We start from the raw sequence: 14,575 nt of genomic DNA, 5'->3' as shown, positions 1-14,575 counted from the left end.
TTTTCAAACACTTGGCTGGTGTGAGAATCACTAGATAACATAATGAACCAGAGGAATAAGTTTATATGAACGTGATTTTCTCAATGAGGTGAGGTCTTTCTTTTCTAATTTCTATTATACCGTTTTAGGTGGTTAGCTCATTAATATTGTATTTGGGAGGTCAGGTAGGGAAGGAGAGGAGAAGAAAGCATCCTGAATATCTAAATTTTTTGCTCTAATATAAGCTCCACTGAGTTAATGGTCTTAACTAAAAATCATCTTTCTTTAACTCATTATCCCATTTATAAGGAAAATTCTCGTTACATAATTTTTTTCTTCATAGGGAAGTAATGACAACTAAATGTCTGCAATATATATGATTTTTCTGGGCAAAAGAGACACTTTTAATTATAATTTAGTATTTTCAGTGTCATAAAAAATTTTGAATGTATTATGCATCCTTCCTAACAGCTCCTGAAATGTAGCCAGAAGGAGGTGTTGTTACCTAAATTTACCATTAGACAGTCAAGGGAAAGCAATTTCCCTTGAAAGCAGTTTTCTTAGTAAGGCCACTAAATTAGTTGATAATGGAACAAAAGATTAAGCTACATCCAAGAATTAGATTGGGATTTTCAAAATCAAAATCTAACAATGATTTTGGTCCTTGTACACTGGGAACATCCACTCCAAACTCTGGTCACAATAGTTAGAACCAATATTAAAATATACAACAGAAAGAGTTGTATATGTTTGTTTTGCTTACTTGTTTTAAGAAAGAGGTCAGCTTTAAAACAAAACAAAACAAAAAAGAGCTTACATTTTGTTTGAGACAGGTAAGACAAGGTAAAGATACAGCCAGGAAGTGAAGTGAGAGTGAATCAATTTTATGATACAGCAACAAAGGTTTTAACCCACCTTCGCTAATCACCAGTAAATAGACTTGGCTCCTAAATGGGTGTCTAGTCCTACATGGTCTATATATTGTAGGCTCTTAGAGGGCAGGAACCTGAGTTTATTCGTGTATTCAACTTTCTGCTGTTAGTATCCAACAGTAAGCAAGCCATAGGCAGATGAATGCCTAGTAGGTGTTTTGCGGAACAGCGTTTCTCAGTTTGGTCAAGTTAAAAAGCATTTTGTGTGTGTGTGTGTTCTTTTGTGTTTCTCTCTCCACCCGCTTTCGTCTCCCCCTCCTCTGCTCCCTCCCGGAGCTCTCCATCTCCCCCATCCCCCATTGGTCTTTTGTTAGCCGACTTGACTCAAACTGCAAACCATTGTTTTAAAGCAGCCCAGGTATCAGCCTCTACCTTCTGTCTCCCTGCTAAATTAGAGTACTTCTTCCCTGGGGACATTTGCAGCCAGCCCACAACTGAGATCTAGGGAAGGAAGAGGAGGACCGAATCGTGAAGGAAGTGGGTGGGACAAAGCAGTTGGTGGAGCGTTGGGACACCCTGCTCAAAGCACTTGGCAGCCCCATTCTCCTCCTCACCTCTCATCTCAGGCTCACCTTTCAGTTCCTCCTGCGTGAACAGAGGCACACACAGACAAATGCAGACATACACTCACACAGAGGTATTTTTATCTCCCAGCAGGTATTATTTGCTCTCCCAGCTTTCCTGTTTGAAAGTCCATTTCCACCCTGCTCCCGGAAGACCGCAGCCCACGGCTGTAAGCCAGACAGGGGCTGGAGCTGAATTGCACGTAGCATTCTGGAAGCTGCCAGTAGTGGCTTTTAATGAAAAAAATTCAAACCAGCATATAGGCCCAGATGTGTTCAAAAACCAGGTGTTCCTTTTTTTTTTTTTTTAATTCTTGATGTGATTCTGCGGTCATACTAAATAGGAAAAAGAAACTCAGACGAACCTTAGAACTAAGAGATCAAGTTTTCTCTTCTGTGGGAAATAGCACGACATTCGTTTGCTTTACATGCCTATGACATTTCTGATTCTGATTCTTGTTTTCTTACCTGTTTAAAGGAAAAACATTTTCTCTTCAGACGTACTTGATTGTGTGTTCTTACTTCTTGTGATAATGGTATTAGTTGCTAACAAGACTCTTCAGTTACTTTGTTTTTCCTCATGATGTTCTGCCCTGAAGGGAGTTGTTTGTTTCCTACCATTAATAAGTTACCATTTAGCACTTACTGTCTGTCAAGCACTGTACCTTTTAGGTCCTTTAAATAAGTTCTATAAAATAAATGAAGCTCAGAGAGATGTGTAACTTATTCAGGAAAAGATCCCATGAGGCACAAATACCCCCCTTTTACTGTCATTTGTCTCTGTGGCACCTTTCATCTCACTGATTCGTAACAGCAGAGTCAATATTCAGGAAAAGTTGTCAAAAGTTTCTTGCCCCCACCCCCAATCCCCCGCTGCAGAGTCAGTTAATATGCTCTACGTTTGCTTGGAATTGGGGTTTTATAAGTTGTTTAAACTGGAGTTTACCCCATTATGAAATAGCTTCTGTGGCTCCTAGAACTTTCATGTTCTAACAGTCAGCCCATTTTATTTAGTGTGTACCATCCTCCAAGTTACTGCCCCATGCTGATAGCTTTAATGTGACAGCTGCCGATGGCACTGTTGAAGAGCTGCGTTGTTTGATGGTAAAGGGCTGAGAAAAATGACCCAAGTCTTACCCATCTAATATTTATTAATAATATAATGTGAGTTTTTAAAGATATCTGCTATAGTTTTTGTTCAATTTATGAAACCAAAACCAGCAACATTTACGCTGTCATGAGAGTTATATGAGCAGTAGAAACTTGAAGTAAAGCAGAGCGACTTGAGTAAAGGCGCTGTTTAAATAAAATATATAATTTCCAGTAAACATAGTGCCAAAAATTTTATGTTTTAAAAAAGGTAGGGAAGAATATTTTGAACCTACACCTTTTCTAAAATATCTAATTTTGAACATATATAATCATAAGCTTTAAAATATAAGGGAAACATACTGTGTTTAATAAACTACAATATATATTTCATATATTATCTCATCGTATATAATTATATTTTATATATTTTATATAATCTTTCCATTATTGGCACATCTTCAAAGGCAGATTTTAAATATTGGAACATCTGCCATGATTCCAATGAAATATTCCTAAAAACCAATTTCTGGAGCGAGTGTCATGGTACCCTGTGTGGATGAGATTACCCCCCAAGGTGCTGTTATTGCAAAAATGTCACCAAGCATTCAGCACATTTTTGAGAGTCTTTGAAGTTTAAGGCTTAGTGAAGGTACTGGGAACTCCAAAGAAATTTAAGTTAGAGTCCCTGCCTTTTGGGATCTATTTAGTTGGGGAACTAAGACATGTTTGCAAATTACCTTACAATTAAAAGCAGTATAGGCAGGCTCCACTTTTCATCACTTCAACATTCTCTACGTTAACTTCTTCACAAATCATCGTTCATTCAACAAATATTTTTTGCATATCTATCCTTGTGCAGTCCTTAGAGGTTCATACGTGAATTAGACGTGAACCTTGCCCAGAGAGACACTAACAGGGGACGTGAGACCTGTGCAATGATTGTAATACGGAGGGGAAAGTAAAAAGAGCCATGAAAAAAGGAAGAGGTGAAACAAAAAGACTCAGAGAAGAAATAACTAATTTCTACTTGACGAAAACAGAAGGGTGTCTACTTTCTTAGAGCTTGAGATCCTTAGGATTTGGATATAGAAAGATGGAGGAAAGTGTCTTTCTGGGTAGCAGCAACTATGCATAAGTGGAAAGGTAAGAGGCGTATAATGGGAACAACAAGCTTGACTGGAACAAAGATACATGAACAGGACTCATGGGGAAACATTTGCAAAAATATTTGGGAGGGCTATCTTTAAGCAAGTATAACATTCACCTTTCGAGTTCCTTGTATGTTTTATAGGCACTGGGAAGCCATTTGGAAGTTTCCAGGGGTAAAATAACATGTTCAGAGCTGTGTTTCAGGAACATTAAACCTGGTGACTCTGTGAAGTCTTAATTGTCCCATGTATGCCTTACAGTCATTATATCCAAAACTTTTTCTCAAGTCTACACAAAGCCTATTCCATGGATTGATTGCCTTAAAGCAAAGGCTACAGTTGATGTTTTGGTTTCTCTTGTGTGGATCTGCCCATCTGTATTAGATTCTAAGTGCTTGTCTCCAAGTCTCGACCCTGTTCTCTGTTTCCTTATGTCCATTTTGAACCTTGATCATGAAACTTTCCCTGGTTATTCAGTTGTGCTTCCTATTAGGACTTAAAAGAGATTTTTCTCTCTATTCTCAGTACTGTAATAGTTACACTTTTCTAAGCAAGCTTTTTGATCTTGAAAACACTCCAAATCATATAACTGATCATGTTTTTCTCTTGTGTAGGCAACGAGATAATTTAGAACCAGATTGGCACCCTACTTTAAAATATATATACAACGATACAGTAGGCATTTTGTCCACTAAACTCATATCTGGCTTTATCTTAACCTTTCCCACTTTCAGTTTTTCTGTTTTTCTATCTTCCTGTCTGATTATTTTTTTATTTTATCTAGTTATCCTTGTAAACTTATTCTATAATGCATAAGTTGGTACAGATAAATACATATTCCAACTACTTTTATATCCTATAAGCCCAATTTTCTAGCGTTAACATTGACTGCTCCCTGCATCCTCAGGTTTTGCTTCTGTTTGTGGTCTGCCGCTGAATTTAAATTTCTGGCCAACTCATCTCACTCAGAGTCTGTTCCATCAAATGTATTTGTTTCATCAAATTTTAGGTTGACCTTAGCTTTTATTATCTGGATTTGTCCTATAGGTAGATCTCTGATTACATAGTCAAATCAAATGAGGTCCCGGCAGACAGAACACACTATACTGAAATAGCCTGGGCAGGCAGCTGGAAAGCGCATGCGTCTTTGGATGATGTCTTGTACATTTTGAATTCTCAGTAAATGCTTGCTGAACGAATGAGTGAACCTAGAGAAAGACACAGCAGCACTACTTATTTTTGGAACCTTAAATGGAAGCCTTTTCCCACCATTGATGTTTTGATTTGTTTTAGGATTACGAATCTTAATTTAACATACTGAAATATGTGATGATAATAGATCTTAAAATTATTTCATTTTCAATAGCAACCTTAATATCCATAACATTTTATAATTTACACAGTGCTTTCACCTGTCACTGATAGCAGTCCCTTGGAATCTAGAGGTGAGGTTTGATAAATGTTTGTGGAGTGAAAGACTTAAGTGCATAAATAAATGAATGAATGAATGTATTTCATTGAATCCTTAAATGCGGCAATTATAGTTCCATGTTACAGGCGACAAAACTGAGGCTCACTGTCATGATGTCTGGTAGAGTTAGGAATTAAATTTGGTATTCTGACTTCTATCACACAGCATTTCTCTCTACCTAGTATAATATGTAATATATAATTATTCCATATGACATATGTATAATATACCACTCTCTCCTAGAGCCATGTTTAAAAACAGAGTCATCTAACCCATGCCTCTACTTCTTCTCAGGCACAGTCTTAATGCTTTTCCCTTTGAAATGTTTCTCTCCTTATTTCTATTCTAGCGACACCAATCTAGTCTAGGCCCTCATAACTGTAGCTTATTCTATCATCCTATAAGTACCTTCTTGAAATATTCCTTGAAGACATCCATAGAGATTGATTCTAATCATATGCACTGATGCTGGGGAGACAAAGCTAATTAATGACTGTATGTACCTGCATAATAAACCTCCCCTGAATTTTAAACTGTTAGTTTCATTTTTTTCTAACACCATTAAAACTGTGTGCTATTTTAACCCTGCCATTCTCTCAAAGACTAATTTCAATTTAACTGAGATTTAGGAACGTAATATTCATGAGCACCAAAGCAGTGGACAGAGCAAGATTTCTAGTATATTTTCTACTATGGGATTCTTCAAGAATAGGGACTGTGCAAGGAAGCAGCTCTATTGCATGTATTTAGGTGATAGCTGTGTCCCTCATTTGAAGAGTAGGAAATTATCAGTTGTTAAATGATATGATACGGATTGTTAGAGACCACTAGAAACATGCAGTAATTACTGATATTATATGCTATGGGAGGAGTTAATTGTTGTACTCTGTAAAGAGATTTGATAATATGTATTCAAACTATTACATCTCCTGTATTCATTTCATGCAACCAGAATTACAATGTTAGACTATGTGATTTGGCTTAACAATCACTGCTGGAGTTCACATTGTAGATGAAAGATAGTCCCTGTGTTTCCTATTCTCTTTTAATAGTTGCATTTACATTAGCAGCGTAATTTAATACATCACTTTAAAAATTATATTGCACTTTGAACTGTGTTTAAGTCAAAACTGACATCTTTCATGGATGGAGCCATAATAAGTTTAGCATTGAATTAAGGAGTCATCTGTTTGCTAAAATGTAACATTTGTGAATTGTAACATGTCCAAAACTAGGTATTGAGATTGGAAAGTAGGTCTCAGATAATTACAATAATTTGTGAACTTTAACTTAGGACTTCTTAGCTTTTGGGAATTTTTTTTCATGGTTACAATCTCGCACTGTGTTTATATTTTGAAGTTGCTGGATCCTTTCTGATTCTGGTTTAGAACAGAATTTTTGTACCGCTGACATAGTGCCATGAGTAGCTCTGGTCACCTATGACTTACTCCAAAATGTAGTTATACTGCATACTGTGAAATTGGAAAGTCTGTTCCGTGTGTGTTCTAATGGATGTAACGGTCATTAAGTATATGAGTCTTCTGACGTTGTAATCAGATGTGATTCAGTCTGTTAAATATCCATGAAACAACATCTGCTTCACAGAGTGACCTTCTGCTAAAGAATACTTAGCGTCTATTAGTAGATCACAGTGCAGATCTGCCTTATTTGGAATGCACTAAATAGAGAAGTCGACTGCTGTTTAGCAACTAGCTTGTAATAATTTATTGCTGTTAAATAAAGCTTACGAAAACTCCATTAAATAATTATAGGGATTATATGCATTTCAAAAACCTTTGTGTTCTGCTGAAATTACCCATTTAATTTCAGGGTTGGTTTGTTAAAAAAAAAGCTGAAATCTAAAGGCACGTTAGGGGAGCTGTCAGATGCTGTTTTCTGTAGGTGTTAATAAAACCAGATGAAAAAAAAAATCTGAGACAAATTAAAACCAAAAGCAATTTTACCATCTGTTGTATATTAATTAGAACTTTGTGTATCAAGGGTAAACTTGCTCTTAGAGAATGTCACTGAACACCCGCTTAATAGAATAATATGCAAATTTATTAGATTATGGATTTCTATGCAGTTTTTAATTCTAATTCATCTACAGCAGATCCCCATGAAATTGGTAGTGTGTATAGGTATGTATGTACACATGCATATGTATATAATGAGTTTTCTTTTCTTTTTTCAGAGCAACCTGCAAACAACCAAGGCCAGTCCACCCTGCAGCCTTTGCCACCTTCCCATAAGCAGCACTCTGCACAGCATCACCCATCCATCACTTCTCTCAATAGAAACTCCCTGACGAATAGAAGGAACCAGAGTCCGGCCCCGCCGGCTGCTTTGCCCGCCGAGCTGCAAACCACACCCGAGTCCGTCCAGCTGCAGGACAGCTGGGTCCTTGGCAGTAATGTACCACTGGAAAGCAGGTAACTCCTAGATATGAGGCTTTCAGATCCCTTGATTATTAGGACCACACAACGTACCTGCACAGAGAATGCATATTCTACAATAGTGAACAAAATGTAAAGATAAGCTAGTCCAACACTTTTCTTACTAAGAGAAACCTATCACACTTACATGTTCTGTGTTTTGTCTTCTCAAAGAACAATTCCAGGTTACTGGTAATTCTTTGATTGCTGGACCAATGAACTTTCCTTACTGCTATTTTTTTCTTACCTACAATCTGTCAGACATGTAGAGAAAAGATAGAAATGTAAAACATAACTCTTGGTCCCACAGTTCTATGAACATGCCTAGCGTGTCCTTGGTGCAAGATATCCCTATTGGCACCGACGGCACTGTGGCCATTATAAATTCATACTGGACTCCCAGGTATGATATTTTAGCACAAGTCGGGTGACTGTTCGTTAAGCATATTTCAGTTTCTCACAGGATGAGGGGATGAACCTACTCTGGCGTTCCTTTCAGCATTCTTTCCTTTTAGGAAAAAGAATTTAGTTTCTTTTCGGCATTCATTCCATTCATTCTTAGATAGTTCTGTTAGGAATTCTTGCTTATGATGAACTGAAGTCTCTGTTTCTGAAACTTCCACCCTCTGGTTGTAACCATGTAACTAGTGATCTGTAACTATTCAAAATAATTGTCTCCCATTTCTGTATGATGGCTTCCCTCAGCCTTCTCTTCCCAGGCTTTACCAGCTTAATGCTCTTTCTCTACATACACACTGGTGTTTCCCTGAGCTTCTTAAAATAGGACTCTTGCACAGGTTGGCCCACAGGTGACAGCCTGTTCATATGAAAGTATAGATCAGTAAGAGCTGTTATAAGCTAATCCATTTCATTATTAAATATCTCCAGGTATGAAAAGTTTTATCTTCTTTCTTTGGACAGACCTCAACAATTCAGTGTCTCCTTTATATCATGTGTTACACAAGCAAAGAGTATAACGTCCTATCTCACTGCTCTCTTATTGGCCCCTTTGCAGCAACGTTGCTCTGACAAACTCATTAGTATTTATTTCTACCCTGCCTTATGCTTTCATTAAGCTCAGAGGAAAAGAATCATCTCCACATAAAAGCCAAAATATAGAGCACTCTGGACTTCCTGGGAGAATGTTCCCTAAAATGCCCTGTTCTGTAGAGCTCCCGGCTAATGTCAGCTTTCGTTTATTTATTTATTTATTTATTTATTTTTATTGGGGGAAGGGGAACAGACAAGTTGCTGTCCTTTTGTTCTTCAGTCTAGTTGTGGAGGACGTTGCTTCACTGGCCCAAGTTGGCACCATCATTGAGCTCTTCCCAGGCGAGGCAGATCAGTCGCCGGTTTCTGGACGTCCACTCACTGCAGCTGCTGGCCGCTCACGCTGGCTGCTGGCTACACACGGTAGCCCATGGCAACCCACTGCCACAGGGGCTGCAGCCTACGCCGTCGCCGGCGACTCATGGCAGCCCAGCTCCAGGTTGAGCTGTTGTTCAGCATCTTAGCTGTAGAGGGCAGTGTCACTGGCCCTCATATGTGGGATTCGAACCGGGGCTCTCTGGCATCCCAAGCCAGCTCTTAACCAACATGCCACTCGGCCGGCCCTAAATGTCAGCTTTTAAACTAGCTTCTGGATGAAGAAACGGGTCTCACAATGAATAAATTGCTATTAATTGCTATTTGTTTTTCTGCCATTAAATGCATAATCTAAATGAAGTTTGCCCTGAGGATGAACTAGCAGGAGGTCCTCATAGTTAGTTGTCAACAATAAAAACTGTTCTGTCTTTTCTTTTACTCTTTACCTAAGAACAAGGTTCCAAAGTGCTCTTGTCTTTTTATCTATAGCGTCCGCCAAGAGTAGTTGAGTGTTATTGTTTATTTTGTGTTATTGAGCACACTTCTGAGAGAAATTAAAAAGAGGACATACAGGAAAAGCAGGCAAACAGCAAATTTCTTCATGTAAGACAGAATCTTTTATACAGATTTTTCCTCTAAGGTTTTGAGCACTGAGCTAAATTTATCCAGTATAATTAATTAGCACACACTGAACAACTAATCAACACTGATTCACTATTGTCTTTTGGAAAAAAATTGTTAGGGGAAAAAAGTAATTTTATAGTTGAGTCATCAAATTGAATATGGATAATTGCATTGTGGTTGACAATAATTGTTTTGACAAATATTTATGAAATCTGTCAAGTTAAGTCATCAGAAATGTGTTTAATTTTAGGGCTGCCAAATATAGCACAAAGCCTGAAAAACTGTGAATGTCAATAATAGAATTGCTCTTCTTTGAAGCCTCATCTTCTAGTGAAGAGATTTGGAAACATTTTGGTGAAAGATAAGATGTGTTCTTGTTATTCCTCATGTTGCACTGAAGAATTTTGGTTGGTGGGAAATCAGGAAAGAAAGTAGCTATTTAGAGGATAGCCCATGGTAGCTGTATGTGAAATTATAGCTGATTTCTCTACATTCAGACCATATAAGAAATCACTCTCAGGGTGATATCAAAGCAATACCATTAGAAATTCCATTTCAAAGCAGTACCATTGTTGAACTGTCAATGCATTACATTTTATAGTTTTATGAATTGACATAGGAAGAAAAATCTACCAGATATTATCTCATATAGATAGAAGGATTAATGAATCTAAAAATTGTATATCATGTTTAAAATTTTTTTAAATTTTAATCCCTAGTATAGTTTTGTTATTTTCTCATTTTTCAATGTTCACATATTATCTGTGAACTGCTAATCAAAAGACGTGGCATTTCACCGTATGGGGACTCAGTGAATCAGTCTAAGCAGTGATGTGAAAATCACACATTGCACTGACACAGTGCTACTGTGGTTTCTTTAATAGCCTCAGTTGGTTGGAACTCTTGAGGTGAACAACCAGTCTTATTTATCATTGATTTTTCCTTTTTTAGTTAAGGTTCCCTATTGAGTATGATTCTTAGGCTCAGTTTCAGCTATCTTAACAACTTTATCTAGACTTTTGTCTGCCTTTAACGAGTTTTTAATCTAGTGTATAGTTTCATCTTTGACAGTTATTTCTATTTATACATTTACTCATTTTACTGATTCTCACTGTTCTGAAACTGTCATTTAAAGGCTATAAGCTGTAATTATTTCTATTTTTACATATACTCATTTTATTGATTCTCACTTTTTCAAAACTGTCCTTTAAAGGATATAAGCTTTAAAGTATGAAATTCAGTTATGTGGAGATAAGAATCTCATTTTTTTCTTTTTTTCTCCTCCCCTTTTTTCCTTTCAGCACATATTGATAGTAGTTGGTTACAAATTGGTATCTAAAAATCCATAGAAACCTCAGTAATTTGTAGACTTACAGTTTATGTAAATTGATAGAGAAGACGTAAAAGATTTTCTACCTTGTCCTATCTGTTTCAATGTAGCTTTCATTTTGGTTATTCAAGAGCATTTCTCTCACCAGCAGTTTCTTGCTCCCATAAAAATGTTAATTTCCCTACTCTAAAGAATTTAACATTTGTTGCTGCTTGGAGACAATATTATCATGTACCATACATTTCTCCTCAGTCAATAGAGTAGTTTCTAGTCTATCATCTCCAGTGAGGTTCAGACCTCCTCGAGTCACATCAAGATCCAAACAAGCATTTGCAATTTATAAACATCTTTATTATCTCACCATAGCCTATACATAACAATCAGTGCCTAGCTATAATACCCACACTTGTTTAGAATTTTCCTTAAAATTCCTTTTCTTTGAGCACACTGTTTCTTATGCTTTGTGTACTTCACCGTTAGGCCACTTGATAGCCGATAGCTTCTCCTTTGTTTATTTTATACTTCAGCTGCTTCAGTGCATAATAATAGCTGCTACTAGGCTGCAGAACAGTTGAGGAGAAGTTTAGACTTGACCCAGTAAAGCACCAGACTTAAAGGTACAGTACAGTAACTCGCACTGAGAAGCCCTGACCTTCAGCAATTGTAAAGTTAATTGCCTGCGAGTTCATTTATGTATGTGAATTAAGTAGCTTTGTAGTTACCTATTAGATGTTAACAAAATGGTTCATTTGTAGCCATTTAATAAAACATTTATTAAAGTCTTGTTTTATTATGAAGTCTGCTTTGGATTGATAGTTCATTAGTTATGTTCCCATAGCTTTTTACCTATAGTTCGGTAATGCTTTGCTAATTATTAATGTATGAAATTGCATATTAAATTACCTTTTTATTATTGCATGTTTAATTTAACTATCGAGATGTCCTGGGCTGCTGTAATGTGAAATCAATTGCAACATCTTTAAAAAAAAAATACCTAAACAGAAGTGTAATTTACTAAACTAAGATACCCTCCTCCTCCCCTCTTTTATCTTTACTCTAAATAGTGCTAGAGAGAGGCAAGACAATCATATGAGCATCAGGTCTGAGTCGGTCCTGCCAATTAGAGTCTAGGCAGCAACCCACACACTGTGGCATCACGAGCACCAGGGCAAAGCTTGGCAGTTGAAAAATTGTACCTCCACCTACATGCTGATAACCAACTACCTTTAGCAAGATACTAAGTAGTAAGATCCTCCATAATTGAAAATATGAAGTAAAATATCCCTGGGAAAATAACCCATTTCCTTATGTTTACTGACTGAAGCCAAACCGTTTGATTAAAGGTCGTTCGAAGAGACCCAAAGGCACCTATGGGGACAGAGAATATCACACAATATGGAAAAGCGATGCAAAAATGAAGAAGCTAAGGTTACGGAACACAAACTTCAAAATTGGAGCTGGGCCTAGGCTAAGAAATTCTTAATTAATCTTTGAGAGTCTCACCATCTCTATTTGTTGAAAACAAGCAACAGAAAGAAAAAGAAAAAAACCCTGATAACTCATCTACAATTCCATACCAGTAAATAATGAAATCAATCAGACCCTAGATCTTTTGAAATATTTTACCTTTAATAACTTACGATATTTCTTTAAAGGCCTTTAAAGGAATATGTGTGCATTTGTAAGAGTAATAGGAACAGAGAGGAAGAGGGAGATATGATGTATAAGGATTTGCTAAGAGTGTTCATATTTAAGGCTCATTTCAACTTGTGGCTTACAAATTTTTGTCTCAGTGAGAGGAGGATAATTCAGGAAGCGATTGTAGTCCTAATTTAATAACTATGCTCTATGGTGACCATATAGTTTATCCTCAAACCAAGACAATTTGAGAGTGAAAGGGGAATCAGAATAATTACACTGGAACTACAGGCATAAACTGAGGTCGTCCCAGACAAAGAGGGTTATATGGTTACCCTACTAAGTTTTATTCCCAAGAGTTAAGTTGCTTTTAGCCCATATTATCTCATACCTAAAGAAATAATAAGATAGAGATCAAGTGAGAGAGGCATTGGAAAAGTTGAATATAGGTGTAACTCCCAACTTGAATTTGTCTAGTTTCTATTGCCAACTTGTAGCAAATATTTAACCCTTCATCACCTCCTTCACAGAAAAAGCTTCTGTTGGCCACCAAAATTTGTAACTCCTAAAATGACACAAAAATATTTGCCTTTATTTTCTTCTCACAATATCAAGAGGGTAAGAAGGAGCATATATTGAAGTCAGCATACTGAATGAAATGTTTTTCAAAAAGTTCAAATTTAATTTTTTCAATGTAAAATGTTAGATTTGATGGTAAATCATATGTTCACTAAAAGGTAAAACAGAGATAAAATTTGGTCCTGAATTTACTCAAAGAATGAACATCCATCTATCTCTAGCAGCATTACAATTTGGTTTCCAAAACCATTCCCTTATATTGAAATAGACTCATTCTAAAATAAAGCATGAGATAAAGAGCCAAAGATGATTACTAAGACAAGTGAAAGCAAAAGCATGATTTTTAAATGTGAGATTTTATTAACCAATTGTAATGCCACAGTTCAACTTGGTTGTTTATCAGGCATCATGCCAATAATTAAAAGGAGTTATTCCCAGGAGTCAATATTGATATCTATTCCTGGATAAAACTTAGTAGATCTAGTAGAGATGCAAACACAGTTTAGCATCATGAGAAGAGTGTGGTCTTTGTAGTCAGACTTGGTTTTTAACCCTAGAAGCATCATTTAAACTGTCTATGTAATCATCTACAAATTATTGAACTCTAAGGTCAATTTCAATGCAATAATAATATCTACTCAAAATGGTGTTGCATTAAGCAAAACAATGTAAGTAAAGCACCTAGCACATAATTAGTGCTTCATTAGTGTGCTTAAACATTTGACCTAATAATAATAACCATTGCATAGAATAAGATAACCTAATTGGTTAACAGTTGAACAAATATCTTTTATTATTAAGTAGCTCTCTTCTCTCCAATGGATAAGGAAAATACTTGTCTTAATTGGAATATTTATAGTAATAAATAACAAATTTACCTTTATGTGTTAGGTAGACCAAGCCTAAACCATGATCTTACCAGAATAAAATTTCTTGGTTTTTTTTTTAACTGTTCCTGTCACTCAATAAAAAATAGGTGAATTTTTGTAGGTAGTAACTAACCCAAGTCTGCTAATTTTGTTCTTGAGAAGAAAAAAAATCTTTAAATTATAATGAAAGGCAACTATTCATTCATATCCTTGAAACATTTAATTAACTAAAGTAGTAAATGTTTGGAATGAATCAGTAAAATCCTTGATAGATGCATTGTCTCCACATCAGTCAGAAGTTAGACCCCAGTTTTATTTAAGGTATTTAAAGCTTTAGGCATCTTTTGAGCATGACGAAGACACTATACAATAGAGTAAGAGTGTTCTTTTGTTTCAGTGAACCACTTTCTTTTTAGTAGCACTTAAAACACCAAGGACATAAACACTAATGGTTTACTACAGGCCTAAATGATTTTTGAAGGCGTAATTTTAACAAATTACAAATACTGTATATTCTGATAATGTTTGGTTTTGGATAACCAGCAATCTG

At 36.3% G+C, this 14,575-nt stretch overlaps 1 protein-coding gene across 8 annotated transcripts in view; it reads left to right on the top strand.

Annotated features, from left to right (window-relative positions):
• Positions 1-14,575, top strand: part of TENM3 (teneurin transmembrane protein 3) — a 605,620-nt gene that overhangs the window by 411,391 nt on the left and 179,654 nt on the right. For all 8 annotated transcript variants that reach the window (XM_019658769.1, XM_019658771.1, XM_019658770.1 and 5 more), the window contains one exon: positions 7,380-7,617. In XM_019658769.1, the coding sequence (XP_019514314.1) occupies positions 7,380-7,617 (238 nt within the window). The remainder of the gene's footprint in view (positions 1-7,379; positions 7,618-14,575) is intronic.

This window comes from Hipposideros armiger, unplaced genomic scaffold (genome assembly GCF_001890085.2).
Source record: "Hipposideros armiger isolate ML-2016 unplaced genomic scaffold, ASM189008v1 scaffold_289, whole genome shotgun sequence".
NCBI lineage: Eukaryota > Metazoa > Chordata > Mammalia > Chiroptera > Hipposideridae > Hipposideros > Hipposideros armiger.
The sequence above is the reverse complement of the archived record's forward strand: the minus strand, read 5'-3'. Positions and strand labels throughout refer to the sequence as shown.